This window comes from Leucopleurus acutus (genome assembly GCF_964270905.1).
Source record: "Leucopleurus acutus genome assembly, chromosome: 15".
Taxonomy (NCBI): Eukaryota; Metazoa; Chordata; class Mammalia; order Artiodactyla; family Delphinidae; genus Leucopleurus; species Leucopleurus acutus.
Window position 1 is genome coordinate 83,126,740 of NC_139157.1, and position 12,678 is coordinate 83,139,417.

General features: G+C 35.0%; 1 protein-coding gene across 1 annotated transcript in view; it reads right to left on the bottom strand.

Moving 5' to 3' along the window:
- ADGRB3 (adhesion G protein-coupled receptor B3) overlaps nucleotides 1-12,678 on the bottom strand; it is a gene marked incomplete at both ends in the record, with an annotated part of 785,802 nt that overhangs the window by 143,354 nt on the left and 629,770 nt on the right. The window contains 3 exons of the mRNA XM_082855783.1: nucleotides 1,176-1,278; nucleotides 5,587-5,690; nucleotides 7,303-7,429. Coding sequence (XP_082711909.1) covers nucleotides 1,176-1,278; nucleotides 5,587-5,690; nucleotides 7,303-7,429 — 334 coding nt within the window. The remainder of the gene's footprint in view (nucleotides 1-1,175; nucleotides 1,279-5,586; nucleotides 5,691-7,302; nucleotides 7,430-12,678) is intronic.

The window sequence follows — 12,678 nt, forward strand, 5'->3', positions numbered from 1 at the left end:
GGTGAAAGTGCTTTTCACTTCCACAAGGCTCCTTATTGGGCTCTTATTGGTGTTCCTTTTTTTGCTTTTGTCCTTCATGGTTAGTGACCTTCCACTTATCCCCCCTCCACCCCCTCCCCACAGTCCTAGGGTAATATGGGTCAAGATAAAATCTTCATCAGAATCACCTAAGCAGTTTCCCAGACCTCTCTAGACCCCAAATTGTATTCTTTGGGTAGGAATCAGATTCTTAGGAGTGTAAGTTAGCAAAATAAACAAACTATCCATAATCTTTGATGTTGATGCATGTCTTACAAATATCTAATATATCGAAAGTACCTACTGAAAAGTGCATTGGATGTTCTAAAAATGATAGCTTATAGGGAAGAAGTTCAATTATTGACTTTAGTATTTGGAAAAAAATTAAGAAAAGAACAGGCCCAAACTGACCAGCAAATGTTATCAAAGCATTTTATAACACAATTCCTTCGAGGTTGGGGTAAGTTAATTTAAGATTTCTATTATGGGTTTCTTGGTATGTATTTCAGAGTCATTTAGCAAAAAGACTGACAGTCATTTCTCAAAAAACATGGTCATTCAACTCAAGTCATATATTTTACATTTGCTGAAAGTGATTACACAGTTAAAGAACTACAAAACTGTTTAAGTATCAAAATATTTTTTGCCTAATAAAACTTTTTGAAAGGCATAAAATCTAGAGTCATTTCCTCCTAATACTGTCTTTGGTTATTGTCTAAAATAAGTTTTTTGGCAGATTTTTCAACAGCTATGTTACACTAGTTAGCAATTTATAGTTGAGTTTTAGAAATCAGTATGTTAATAAATTAGATCAAAACACAGGAAATTCTATTACAATTAGGAAAATGAATTAAAATTTGTGCTTTTGATGTTCCAAGGCTTTGAACTCATAGAGCTTTGACATAATGTTTAATAAACACATATGTTTACTATTATAAACAGCCTCTCAATCCCCAAGAAATTAAGCCAAGGGAATGTATTTCTCGACTGGAATCACCAATACTTTTATTCAGAAACAAATAAAATATTTTTATTTTTAAAAATAATTTCATCAGAAGTTCCCTATTTTATCAAGAATAAACATGTAGATTATCAATAGCCAACTTTATGTCACAACATAAATGCAGAAAGAGAAGCAGAATAATCACCAGTCATACCTTATTATGTGTCTGAGTCTGTCCAACCAGGATGAGGATGTTGGATGAGATGATAGACAGGCAGAAGTTAATCAGAATTATGGACCTCTCAGAGCGTATGTACCTAGCCAGAGAGAGAAAGTGTCCAACTTTAAAATTCAGCGGAAAGATGAGAAATTCTCTATTATGCAAATTGGTGGAATTCATCCAGAAAAAGACACTAACATGAAGCCTTTACATGAGAAAAAAATATTTAAAAAGTTGTTTTTAAGGAAGATTATTCTTAGAGACCCAATTTTATAGTGACATATAATATCCAAGAGACCTTAAATTTATTTTTCTTTAGACATTAGTGTGGACAACATGGCACTTCTGACAGAAGCTAAATTGCACATCTGTTATCACCATAACGTTTTTTACTAGAAGTATAAAATTTCTTAGGATGGTATCAGTTAGTATCATTACCTTCCTATTTGTGTATCTGTAATATGCTAATTATTATCATTTACATCAACCAGTAGAAACTGAAAACCAAAAAGAAAAACCCCACACAGATTCTGAAATATCCCCCTTATTTACGAGGAAGATGCCTTTACTCTCATGAAGCCATGAACAATTTTCACCCACCACTTCACTCGCTCAAGTATTTTTATATAGTTAGGCTGCTACTCTTTAGGTTTTTCTTTTCCTGAATAATTGTTCCAAAACAAGAAAAAAGAAAATGAATCTTTACTGCTGAAATCTAATCCAATCCACAAATGATAATTCATCATTAGGCTGGAAAATTAGTTGGAGCCTGCCATATTTTACCCGTATGAAGAAGTATTTATATACAGTCTGTCATATAATTTTTAAGCACATCAAGAATGTAAGCCTAGGGGTAAGATGGGAATAAAAACACAGACCTACTAGAGAATGGACTTGAGGATGTGGGGAGGGGAAGGGTGAGCTGGGACGAAGTGAGAGAGTGGCATGGACATATATACACTACCAAATGTAAAATAGATAGCTAGTGTCAAGCAGCTGCATAGCACAGGGAGGTCAGCTCGGTGGTTTGTGACCCCCTGGGGGGGGGATAGGGAGGGAGAAGCAAGAGGGAAGAGATATGGGAACATATGTATATGTATAACTGATTCGCTTTGTTATAAAGCAGAAACTGACACACCATTGTAAAGCAATTAAAAAAAAAAAAAGAATGTAAGCCATGGAGAAAACTACTCAGAATCAAATGTTCTACCAGGTGTTTACCCTAAAAGGGTAGCAGCTATCTTGCTTTACTGTACCCTGTGGTAAATCACTGAGTGACAGTAACAAAAAGACATATTTGTTCGTGCTGTGTATTTGAGACTGTTCAATTTGTGTTAGAACATGAACTCACTGTCCACAGCCCACAGTGTGGGCTTCCCTGTGCAGTGTTCCATGGGGGTGCCAGAGATCTGGAGGCACTCTTTGGAAGGTAAAAATCTATCAAAGTTCTTACTCGCTGTTTGTGAGGAATATTTAGGCAGAGGTCCTACATTCCATCACATGTTTCAGAAAAGAAAGCAGAACAAAAACAAGAGTAATAATAAAATATACAAAGAAAATTTTTAATATAAAAGAATCTTCCTTTCTTCACAGAACAAACATAGAATGAACCTACGTGGACCCTCAATAAAAAATGGCCTCAAGAATAGCTTAATCTTGTCCCTGCATCATCAGTATCTAAAAATATAATAAACCACACACTGGGATGCTGAAAACATCAAATATTAAGTTGTTTCTTTTTTTTTGGTTGGGGATGTATCATTAAAACGTTTAAGGGCTGCACACAGTTGACCCTTTATGTGATATTAAAGGCTTCCATGACAGCACAAGTACAGAGATGACATTACTGAAAGGCTTTCATTGATATCATTTGCTCAGTAAATAGAAAAATCATGGTAATGAAGACCTAGACTGACCCCCCTGAAGAGTCTTTAGATGTTTTCATTTTCATTAACATTGTGACATTATTGCCTTAAAAATTGCTATAAAATGTCTCAACTTTCAAAACATTTCATAAATATGCTTTATGTTTTAAACAAAATTTGTGAATGCATCATTTCAATACATGGATTAAAAGGACATGCTCAGTTGCTCTGTGATGTAATAACGTAATTCTACAGAACATATCTGTAGATGGAGAGAACGTAACAATGGATTCATTTTTTGATGAATATTTCTAATGAGCTATATGAGACATCAGCAAATTTCAAAGTGGTATATTATATATAAAATAATTCTGATGTTCACACATTTTACACATCATTAGAAAAGCAAAAAAAAAAAAAAAAACACTAAACCTTTTAATTAGAAAAAAAAAAGCAGTAAGATCCTGACATGAGTATTATCATACAGGAATGTTACTAGGTAAATTTCATGTTTACAAAATGCATTGAATTCGTCATGCTACAAGATTCACTTAATAGTTTATGAATCTTGAAACTTCTATCAAATTATTAATATTACTTCAATTCTTCTACCTGTAGACAATGAGTTGATGACCACTAACGGTTAGGAATTCAAATTTATATTGTTTCTTAGTACTGTCTTCTAAACTTCTCAGTTTCATGTCAAGTTTGGATAGATACTTTCAGGTGGTAATTCCTAGAAAGCTATTGCAATAGGTGATTTTCCTGGATTTTCTGGATTACAGCAAACTTCCCTACAGACTAAATAATCCTGTACTTCTTTGATAACTTTTATATATCATTTATACAAGCAGTGTTTGTGCTAGCATTAGCCATATGTATTGAGGTGTGAAGAGGTGTAATTGGTGGCTGAACCCTAAGTACTGAGAAATGGAACTTGGTTCTGAATACTTCAGTGAGTATGACTTATGATGCCATTGATGAATTGTGATACTATTACCTAGTATCCTGGCCCATAAACACTGCCTCATTTCCTGAGAAATACCATTCAGGCAATTGTGGGAGAGAAAGTCTTCTTCCCAGCCTTTGTCTGTCTTGCTCTTGTATTACCAGGACAATGCCTGCTTGACTGAGCCCTGAACCCTGGATTCTACTGTCTACAATGCCATGCCTAGAACAAACATTTCTTTCATTTCATGATACTGGCCATATATTATCAGATTCCCTCATTTGGTATTTCACTACCCTGCATGGGAAGGCAGGACCTCTATTACGTATCTGTATCAATGGATCAAGAATGTGTACATATTTTGTTTTTGTATGAAGCATGAAAATCTTAATATCTTTGACAATGTAATATTCTGGACAATTAATTTTTGTCCTCAGAAGAGTAAAAAATATAATGGAGAACAATGATTTTTTTTTTTAAAAAAAGGATGTTAAATCAAATGATCTTTCCTTATTAAATTGTAATTAATTTTTCAATGAAATTTTTTTTTTTTATGGTACGCGGGCCTCTCACTGTTGTGGCCTCTCCCGTTGCGGAGCACAGGCTCCAGACGCACAGGCTCAGCGGCCATGGCTCACAGGCCTAGCCGCTCCGCGGTTTGCAATTTTAATATTTCAAATATTCAGGAAATAATACATAATTATTTATTTGCTAATATGGTAACTGTTTTTAGAACATTTTAAAGTAATCAGAATGGATATAAAAATGTTTAACATTTGAAAATTTATTGGGAAGTTTAGTTATATACTAGTTATCAATATGTCAGTAGACATAATAAACTTCACAGGTCTAATTCTCATTAACAGAACAAGAACAAATCTTAGAGAACTACTACATTTTCATACAATGTCAAACAGATATAATTTCACATATTATAGAAAAGTATTTTTCAATCACTCCCCCTTTTTTATGTATTTTTATGACTTTTTAAAATCAGTTTGTCAAAATCTGACTTAGTGGAAACATTCAGCTGAGAAGTCTTTTCTAAAGCTTTATGGTATTATATTAATGCATTAATATTATAGAAGACTTTACACCTTGAGACACACTGAAAGCATATGTTTAAACCTTAAGCATTTGGAGACCATATTTCTATAACAGAGAAATTAATTTGACTGTATCATTAAATTCTCAAGCTCAATAGAAGTTGGAATAAATATAAACAACACATAGACTGAACTTGGGGTATTAAGAGTACCATGCTTGGGGTAAGCAACTTGTTGAAGGCTACCATCATTTGAATTGGGAAGAAAAGTGTGTGTGTGTGTGTGTGTGTGTGTGTGTGTGTGTGTGTGTGTGTTTTGTTTACTTTCCCATTGTAGGAAAATACAGACAAGAAAATTAAGTAAACACTTATTTAGTGTTATTGAGCTCATTTATTATAGCTCAATCACGGCAATTATAATTCTGTTTTCAAAGTACTTCTTTCAGTAAATTAAGAAAACATGAGACATATAATAGTTATTATATTCCTTGATTTAACTCTGAATAACAGAACATTCCATTTCTAGTGTATTAATTGACTACATACCTCCATAATGCTGCATAGACAACGGCTAGGGTGATCAAGGCCAAGCAAGAAAGGCCACTGCCTACAATTAGGGTAACTGAAGGTGTACTAGAGGATTCCATGATCTGTAAATTAAACAAAAGAAGCAAAAAAAAAAAAAAAAAAAGAGAGAGAGAGAGAGAGAGAGAGAGAGAATTTTTAAAATAAATTAAAATAACTTCTAAACTCAACAAAACTATCCTAACACTCAAAAATAGCCAATATAGTTGTTATAGTAACCAGATAATTACCCAGTAACCACTCTGTTCACATATTCTCAACCTCTAAAATGACTAATTCTAGCTACTCCCTCTCTCCCACTGTGAAGTAATGAAGGCCTTAAGAGTTTTCAATGCTTGATTGTGGCATATACCCACTTACAGCTTTCTAAAATAAATAACTGAAGCTACAACTTGGTCAACATTAACATGTTAAATTTCATCTAGTTGAAATTTGAAGCAGTATTTATTTTTCTTCAACTAACTACAGTTCAGTTATTTCACAAAATGTATTTTGTTGAAATTTACTTTGATCCTCCCATTATGTTATCCAAATCTGGTACCTAGATATTGAAAATTTTTCAAACTTTCTGACTTTTGACAACTTTGTTCTAAGTCAAGTATTCTCTCATTTAATTTCACTAGCTTGGCCTCTAAGAATATAGAAGAAAATCAAATTTCAAGTGTAAGATCTTAGAATATATTTGTGATTTTTTTTCTGTGGACAAAATATATAGAGATAATCTTCACAATGTCAATATTAGTCTCTAAATACTTGACCTTGAAAAATAAGTCTTATATCTTTTAAAACATATATAAAGATCAAAGAGATTTCTTTCTTTAGACACTAACATGGTACTAACTAATAAAATCTGCTGTTTTTCATATTTTTAGTATTGGAAGTTTAAAGAAATACACTTTAAGATCAAGTGTGTTCCAAATCTTAGATATGCACAATCAATTTTATAGGCATTTTTGGCTATCAAAATAAGGAAAAAGAGTGATGCATATTTAGGCCAGATTTAGACAGAAAGTCACATTTTTCTTAATAATTATTTTTCACCCCTTCAATTTCTGAAATAATTTTTCAAAGTACATTTGATGAGGATGTTATTTTTTCTTTCAGACAGTTTATACAACTGTCTGTTTCAGAAACTAGTTTTACAAACCTATATACTTCTAAGGAATGATTTTACAGTTTCTGACAGTCTCTGCTTTCATAAAAATTTCATTTAATTAAAAAAAATAAATATCCAAGGACACCCCAGAAAACCTGTACTGAAAATATCCAATGCAGATATGCAATGTGTTTGGCTATAGTGTCTGGGGTCTTCATTCTACTACCAACAGTAACCTCACAAATTCCCCAGAACAGCTTTAGAGTTCTAAAATAAAGGTTAAGCTGACAAGTATTTTTATTTGAAAGTTTGCAGCATATTAGCAATATGATTGGAGTACATTCGCAAAACTATACTGCAGAAATTTCAAGTTAGAAGACATAAAATTGAGTAGAATTTAGTTATAGCACACCAACTAGAATTCATTTCACCAAGCTACTGTAGCTAAGGAGGAGACGAACCCAATTTTGCCACCCTGCAACATTTTCCATTTCCCCATTTAAAATGCAGTTCCCTGGAGAAACACTCTCCACAATGTCCATGCCTTTGCATTAAAGCCGTGTTTTCCCTTTGTTACTTACTATTTCTCTAGGTTGCTGAGCCAAAATGGCGAAGGTAGAGAGACGATCACATAAGCATTTCGTATGGGATGCATCGGTAAGCACAGTTTTACATCCCTGGGTGGACCAGGTTCCCAAAGACTCGTTCCTGTAGAGGGTGGGGGGTGGGGGGGAGATCGGGATAAATACGCCTGACTGCCAAATCCGTAATGAAGAAAATGCAATTTAATTGAGAGAATCGTCTACTGTAATTCCCGTACAGGGGAAAAAAAAAAATCTACTTGTTGTTGAACAGGACGTAATTTAGATGCATCTCCAGTAATGCAAAGCGAGAGTGTTTGGAGAAAGCAGGCGGGCGGCGGTACGGCGTGCAGAGAGCTGTCCAGCGCCGGAGGTGCTGAAACCGGGACTGGCTCTGTCCAGCCCTCTGCGAGGAACGGCGGCGGCGGCGGCACGAGCAGCCGCCAGAGCGTTGGCAGCCACTTCCTATGCTCATCGGATCGTTTCAAACACTCATAGAGTGTAAAGAGGCTTTTCACATTGCATACCAGCTCTGATTCCCGTCCCGTATTTTTGGATCGTGAACGCTGACTTTTAAACCGAGGATTTCTCTGAAAAGCCTGCCTAAAAGGTTAGATAGCTTGTGTTGGGTGATATAGAATCTTCTCTGTTGGTTAGGGATTTTTCCTCCCTTTAGAATTAGCTGCTGTGAAAATTTCACCCTGGAAATGGGAAGCAGCAGCAGCGGCATCAGCTGGTTCCGACTCTCATTGCCTTTGCCTGATATCCAGGGGAGTGGTGGGTTTCAGACATCAGCTTCCCACTCCACACTTCACTCAGCCCAAGCTCCTCTGAAGCCCTTGACATTTCTTCCCCTCACCCACCTCTCTGCCCCGGGGTGGAAGCATTAAGCTAACCCCAAGACTGCCAGAACATTTAGAAGAATAACCCCACCTCAAAGTCCGGTAGGAATGGGGAAAGAGGGCCTGCTTCAATCTTCCCTTTGGTGTAGCCATTCAAAATTCTAAAGCATATGGTTTCTTTCCCACCCCAGCAGAACAATAAAAATGGTATCAACCTACGCCTTCTTAGTGGGGGGTGAAGATGGGGGAGAATCCTTCCACCCCCCGGCTGAACTACTCTACAGGAAGAGGAAGAAAAGAAAAAAAAAAAGCTATAGAGTTCAACCAATCAACTTTATTATCATTACACGTGTTATATACTGAATGCACCAATTGTCACCTCCCCTCCCCCAGGCACGGAACTCTCCAAGTAGCAAACCTGTGTGTATGTGTGTGCTTAAATTTCAAACCCAATTACTATCTATGTTAAAAATCACTCTAAAACTCCAGAAGGATAACACATGGCTTGGTGTTAATTTTGATATGGTACTTTTTATTTCATCTACTCCATATCTCTGAATGCCTAAAGCTATTGGGTTAAATATGAATGCAGTCTATTTCTGAGCTATTTCAATGACAGAGGTTTCACTGTGACAGCTGGACTTCCAAGTTGAGCTGTAGAGTATAATTTACACTATCCCTTTTTGGGATTTGGATGCAATATCTTTTTAATATTCATTAATTTGATTTAAATATTGATTTGATATCACTAATATGCATGACTCAAAATACTCTTAATTACAACTTCTTTTAAAAAGGAATAGAGTATATTTGGGGAGAGGTACAAAAATGTTATACCTAAGTTCACCCAAATACTTTTAAGTATTAGCCAATTAAAAATTTGGTAGGTCTCTTTTCTTTCTCATGATGTCATACAACCATGCAAAATTATATATATATATATATATATATATATATTTCAGTTATATCTCAACCAACTGCAACAGTATTAAATTCCAATTCTACCTAACCAGAGCAGCACTTCAATTTATTTCATTGGCTGCCTGTCTCTTATCGTCTTGTGACAAAGAGTTAAGGCCAAATAAAAAACATTTATCTCAGCTGATTAAAGTTTAAAGAAGAAAGATACATTTAAGAAAATCTGACATGTTTTAAAACACAACTTTGCATTATTAATCCTGTATGACAGCTTTACTTTAATGCACTATTTGTGCTTTCAAGATGGAGTCCAGTACCTACACTTTTCATATTATGTGGCTATGACCAATAAACCAATTCAAAGTCTTACCAGGAAAAAAGTTTACTGCAAATAAGACCTCATGAGACAAAGTGATATATTTATATCTAGGTAATGAAAGTTTGTTTACTCAAGAAAATGTTAGTATTACTAACCTTTGGTTGTCAGATGTAAAGTCTATGTTCAATATAATGTTGCTCAACTCTGAAGATCATGTAAATTTTATATGACAGCTTCAGAAAAGTAGGTCAATTTACTCTGCTCTGTACAATGATTGCAGTGCTGACCTGGCCCAGTCCCAGGCAAAACTGGGAAGTAAGTGACACTGGTCTTCATGTTTCAATCTTTCATTTCCCCCCCAAGCATGAAATGTTTCTAATCTCACTGGGCCCCTTTTGATGGGTACCTTCCTGAGGCTTACATAACTTTTCTCCTTACCTTTCTTAGGAATTATTATCCCTTTGTTGACTTTACCTGATGAAACTAATGGAAAATATTATGAGTGACTGAGTACAGCTTGATGTGCTCTCCCCAGTTTAATGCAAGTTATAAAACACAAAATAATGCATCTGATAGCAGAACACCAGAATATGATCAGATGAGTAGGAGTGAACATTTTGAAAGGTGAGGAGGTAACTTCCAACTTCTATATTTGGTTGCTTGCAAGAGCTGAGTAATAAGTGTGATGCCATCTGATGCCAAATTTTAAATTGTTTCATAAAACCTCTTGATATTTTAAAACCAGATAAAACTCTTATAAATTAGTTTTTAAAATCACTAGCATACATGTCACTACTATTACAAAAACTATAGTATATGTCACCTGTATTTTCACATATTTCATAGCTATTCTTACTGTACAAAATTCTTCGAAAGCACGGTACATGTGTCTGACTGATTTCAGGGAGACCTTGTAAAGCAAGCTGATGTGTGGTAGAGCTAATGTGAAGCAAAATAGCTTCCCCAGTCTGCACAGAACAAGGTTTTAAAGCACGTGGACTATTCCAGCAGTCACATTATTCTTCTAATGTCATAGATTTGCATGCCATGATTAATGGTATATCTGTGAATTATTCTTAGTTATTAAGTCTAGCTTGTCATCAATGGGGCAAGCAAATACAATGAAATATGTATGAACATTAAAGATATAATAGGAATAACAGACTGAGGATGTCAGAAGCAAACACAAAATGATGATACACACGTTTTACTGAAAAATCACATATTTCTTTTTCATAGTGTCTTTTCTGGGCATTAATTTTTTTTTTTCAAATAGTTTTCAAAATAACTAGGCCTGCAGAAATTTCATATAAGCAGCACATTCTTCGTTGGCTACACCTACATTCACCCATGTTAGCTCTTAGCTGTCATCTGTACCTCTTCTCCTTCTTCCTATTATTAGGCTGGCTAAAAGAAGAAAAGAGTCTGCCTGTCCCAAGTATTTGAAAGTACATACCCACAAGGACAGAATGCTGTGAAAATATATGACACAAAATCTATTATTTCCCACCTTAATATTTATTTGAGGCCTTTCCCCAATTTCCTAAGACTCTACATGATTCCTCTTTGGATCGGAGTTCATTGTTGGGGTCTGGATCTCATGGGAGAGTTAAATAATATAGCATGTGACTATATACTCTAGCATTTAAGATTAAAGAAAAAGATTATCCATTCACTCCAATGAAAAGTTGTTTAGGAAAAAACTGATAGCAAAAACTTATAGTGACACATTTCAAAACTGTTTCAAGAAATCAAACTTTTACCTTTTGAAATACCCATACAACTATATATTCCACTTAAATCACTCTTTTATAAAACCATCTATTCTACTTCATAATACATCAGTGTGTAAAGTATTTATCATGAATAAGTTATAAACTTTAGCAGGTTTATATCTCAGGGTCGATTTTTTATTTAATTTTTATTTCATTTTAAAGTATAGTTGATTTTCTTTTTATTTAACAAACTTTTTTTAACTTAAAATTTTTTTAACATCTTTATTGGAGTATAATTGCTTTACAATGGTGTGTTAGTTTCTGCTGTATAACAAAGTGAACCAGCTATACATATACATATATCCCCTTATGTCCTCCGTCTTGTGTCTCCCTCCCACCCTCCCTATCCCACCCCTCTAGGTGTTCACAAAGCACTGAGCTGATCATCCTGCGCTATGCTGCTGCTTCCCACTAGCTATCTATTTTACATTTGGTAGTGTATATATGTCTGTGCCACTCTCTCACTTCATCCCAGCTTACGCTTCCCCCTTCCCGTGTCCTCAAGTCCATTCGCTATGTCTGCCTCTTTATTCTTGTCCTGTCCCTAGGTTCTTCAGAATCATTTTTTTTAGATTCCATATATATGTGTTAGCATACGGTATTTGTTTTTCTCTTTCTGACTTACTACACTCTATACGGCAGACTCTAGGTCCATCCACCTCACTACAAATAACTAAATTTCGTTTCTTTTTATGGCTGAGTAATTTTCCATTATATATATGTGCCAGATCTTCTTTATCCATTCGTCTGTCAATGGACACTTAGGTTGCTTCTATATTCTGGCGATTGTAAATACAGCTGCAGTGAACATGATTCTTTCTGAATTATGGTTTTCTCAGGGTATATGCCAGGCAGTGGAATTGCTGGGTCATACGATAGCTCTATTTTTAGTTTTTTAAGGAACCTCCATACTGTTCTCCATCATGGCTGTATCAATTTACATTCCCACTAACAGTGCAAGAGGGTTCCCTTTTCTCCACACCCTCTCCAGCATTTATTGTTTGCAGATTTTTTGATGATGGCCATTCTGACTGGTGTGAGGTGATACCTCATTGTAGTTTTGATTTGCATTTCTCTAATGATTAGTGATGTTGAGCATTCTTTAATGTGTTTGTTAGCAATCTGTATGTATTTTTTGGAGAAATGTCTATTTAGATCTTCTGCACATTTTTGGATTGGGTTGTTTGTTTTTTTGATATTGAGCTGCTTGTATATTTTAGAGATTAATCTCTTGTCAGTTGCTTCATTTGCAAATATTTTCTCCCATTCTGAGTGTTGTCTTTTCATCTTGTTTATGGTTTCCTTTGCTGTGCAAAGCTTTTAAGTTTCATTAGGTCCCATTTGTTTATTTTTCTTGTTATTTCCATTGCTCTAGGAGGTGGGTCAGAAAGGATCTTACTGTGATTTATGTCATAGAATGTTCTGCCTACATTTCTCTCTAAGAATTTTATAGTGTCTGGCCTTACATTTAGGTCTTAATCCATTTTGAGTTTATTTTTGTGTATGGTGTTAGGGAGTGTTT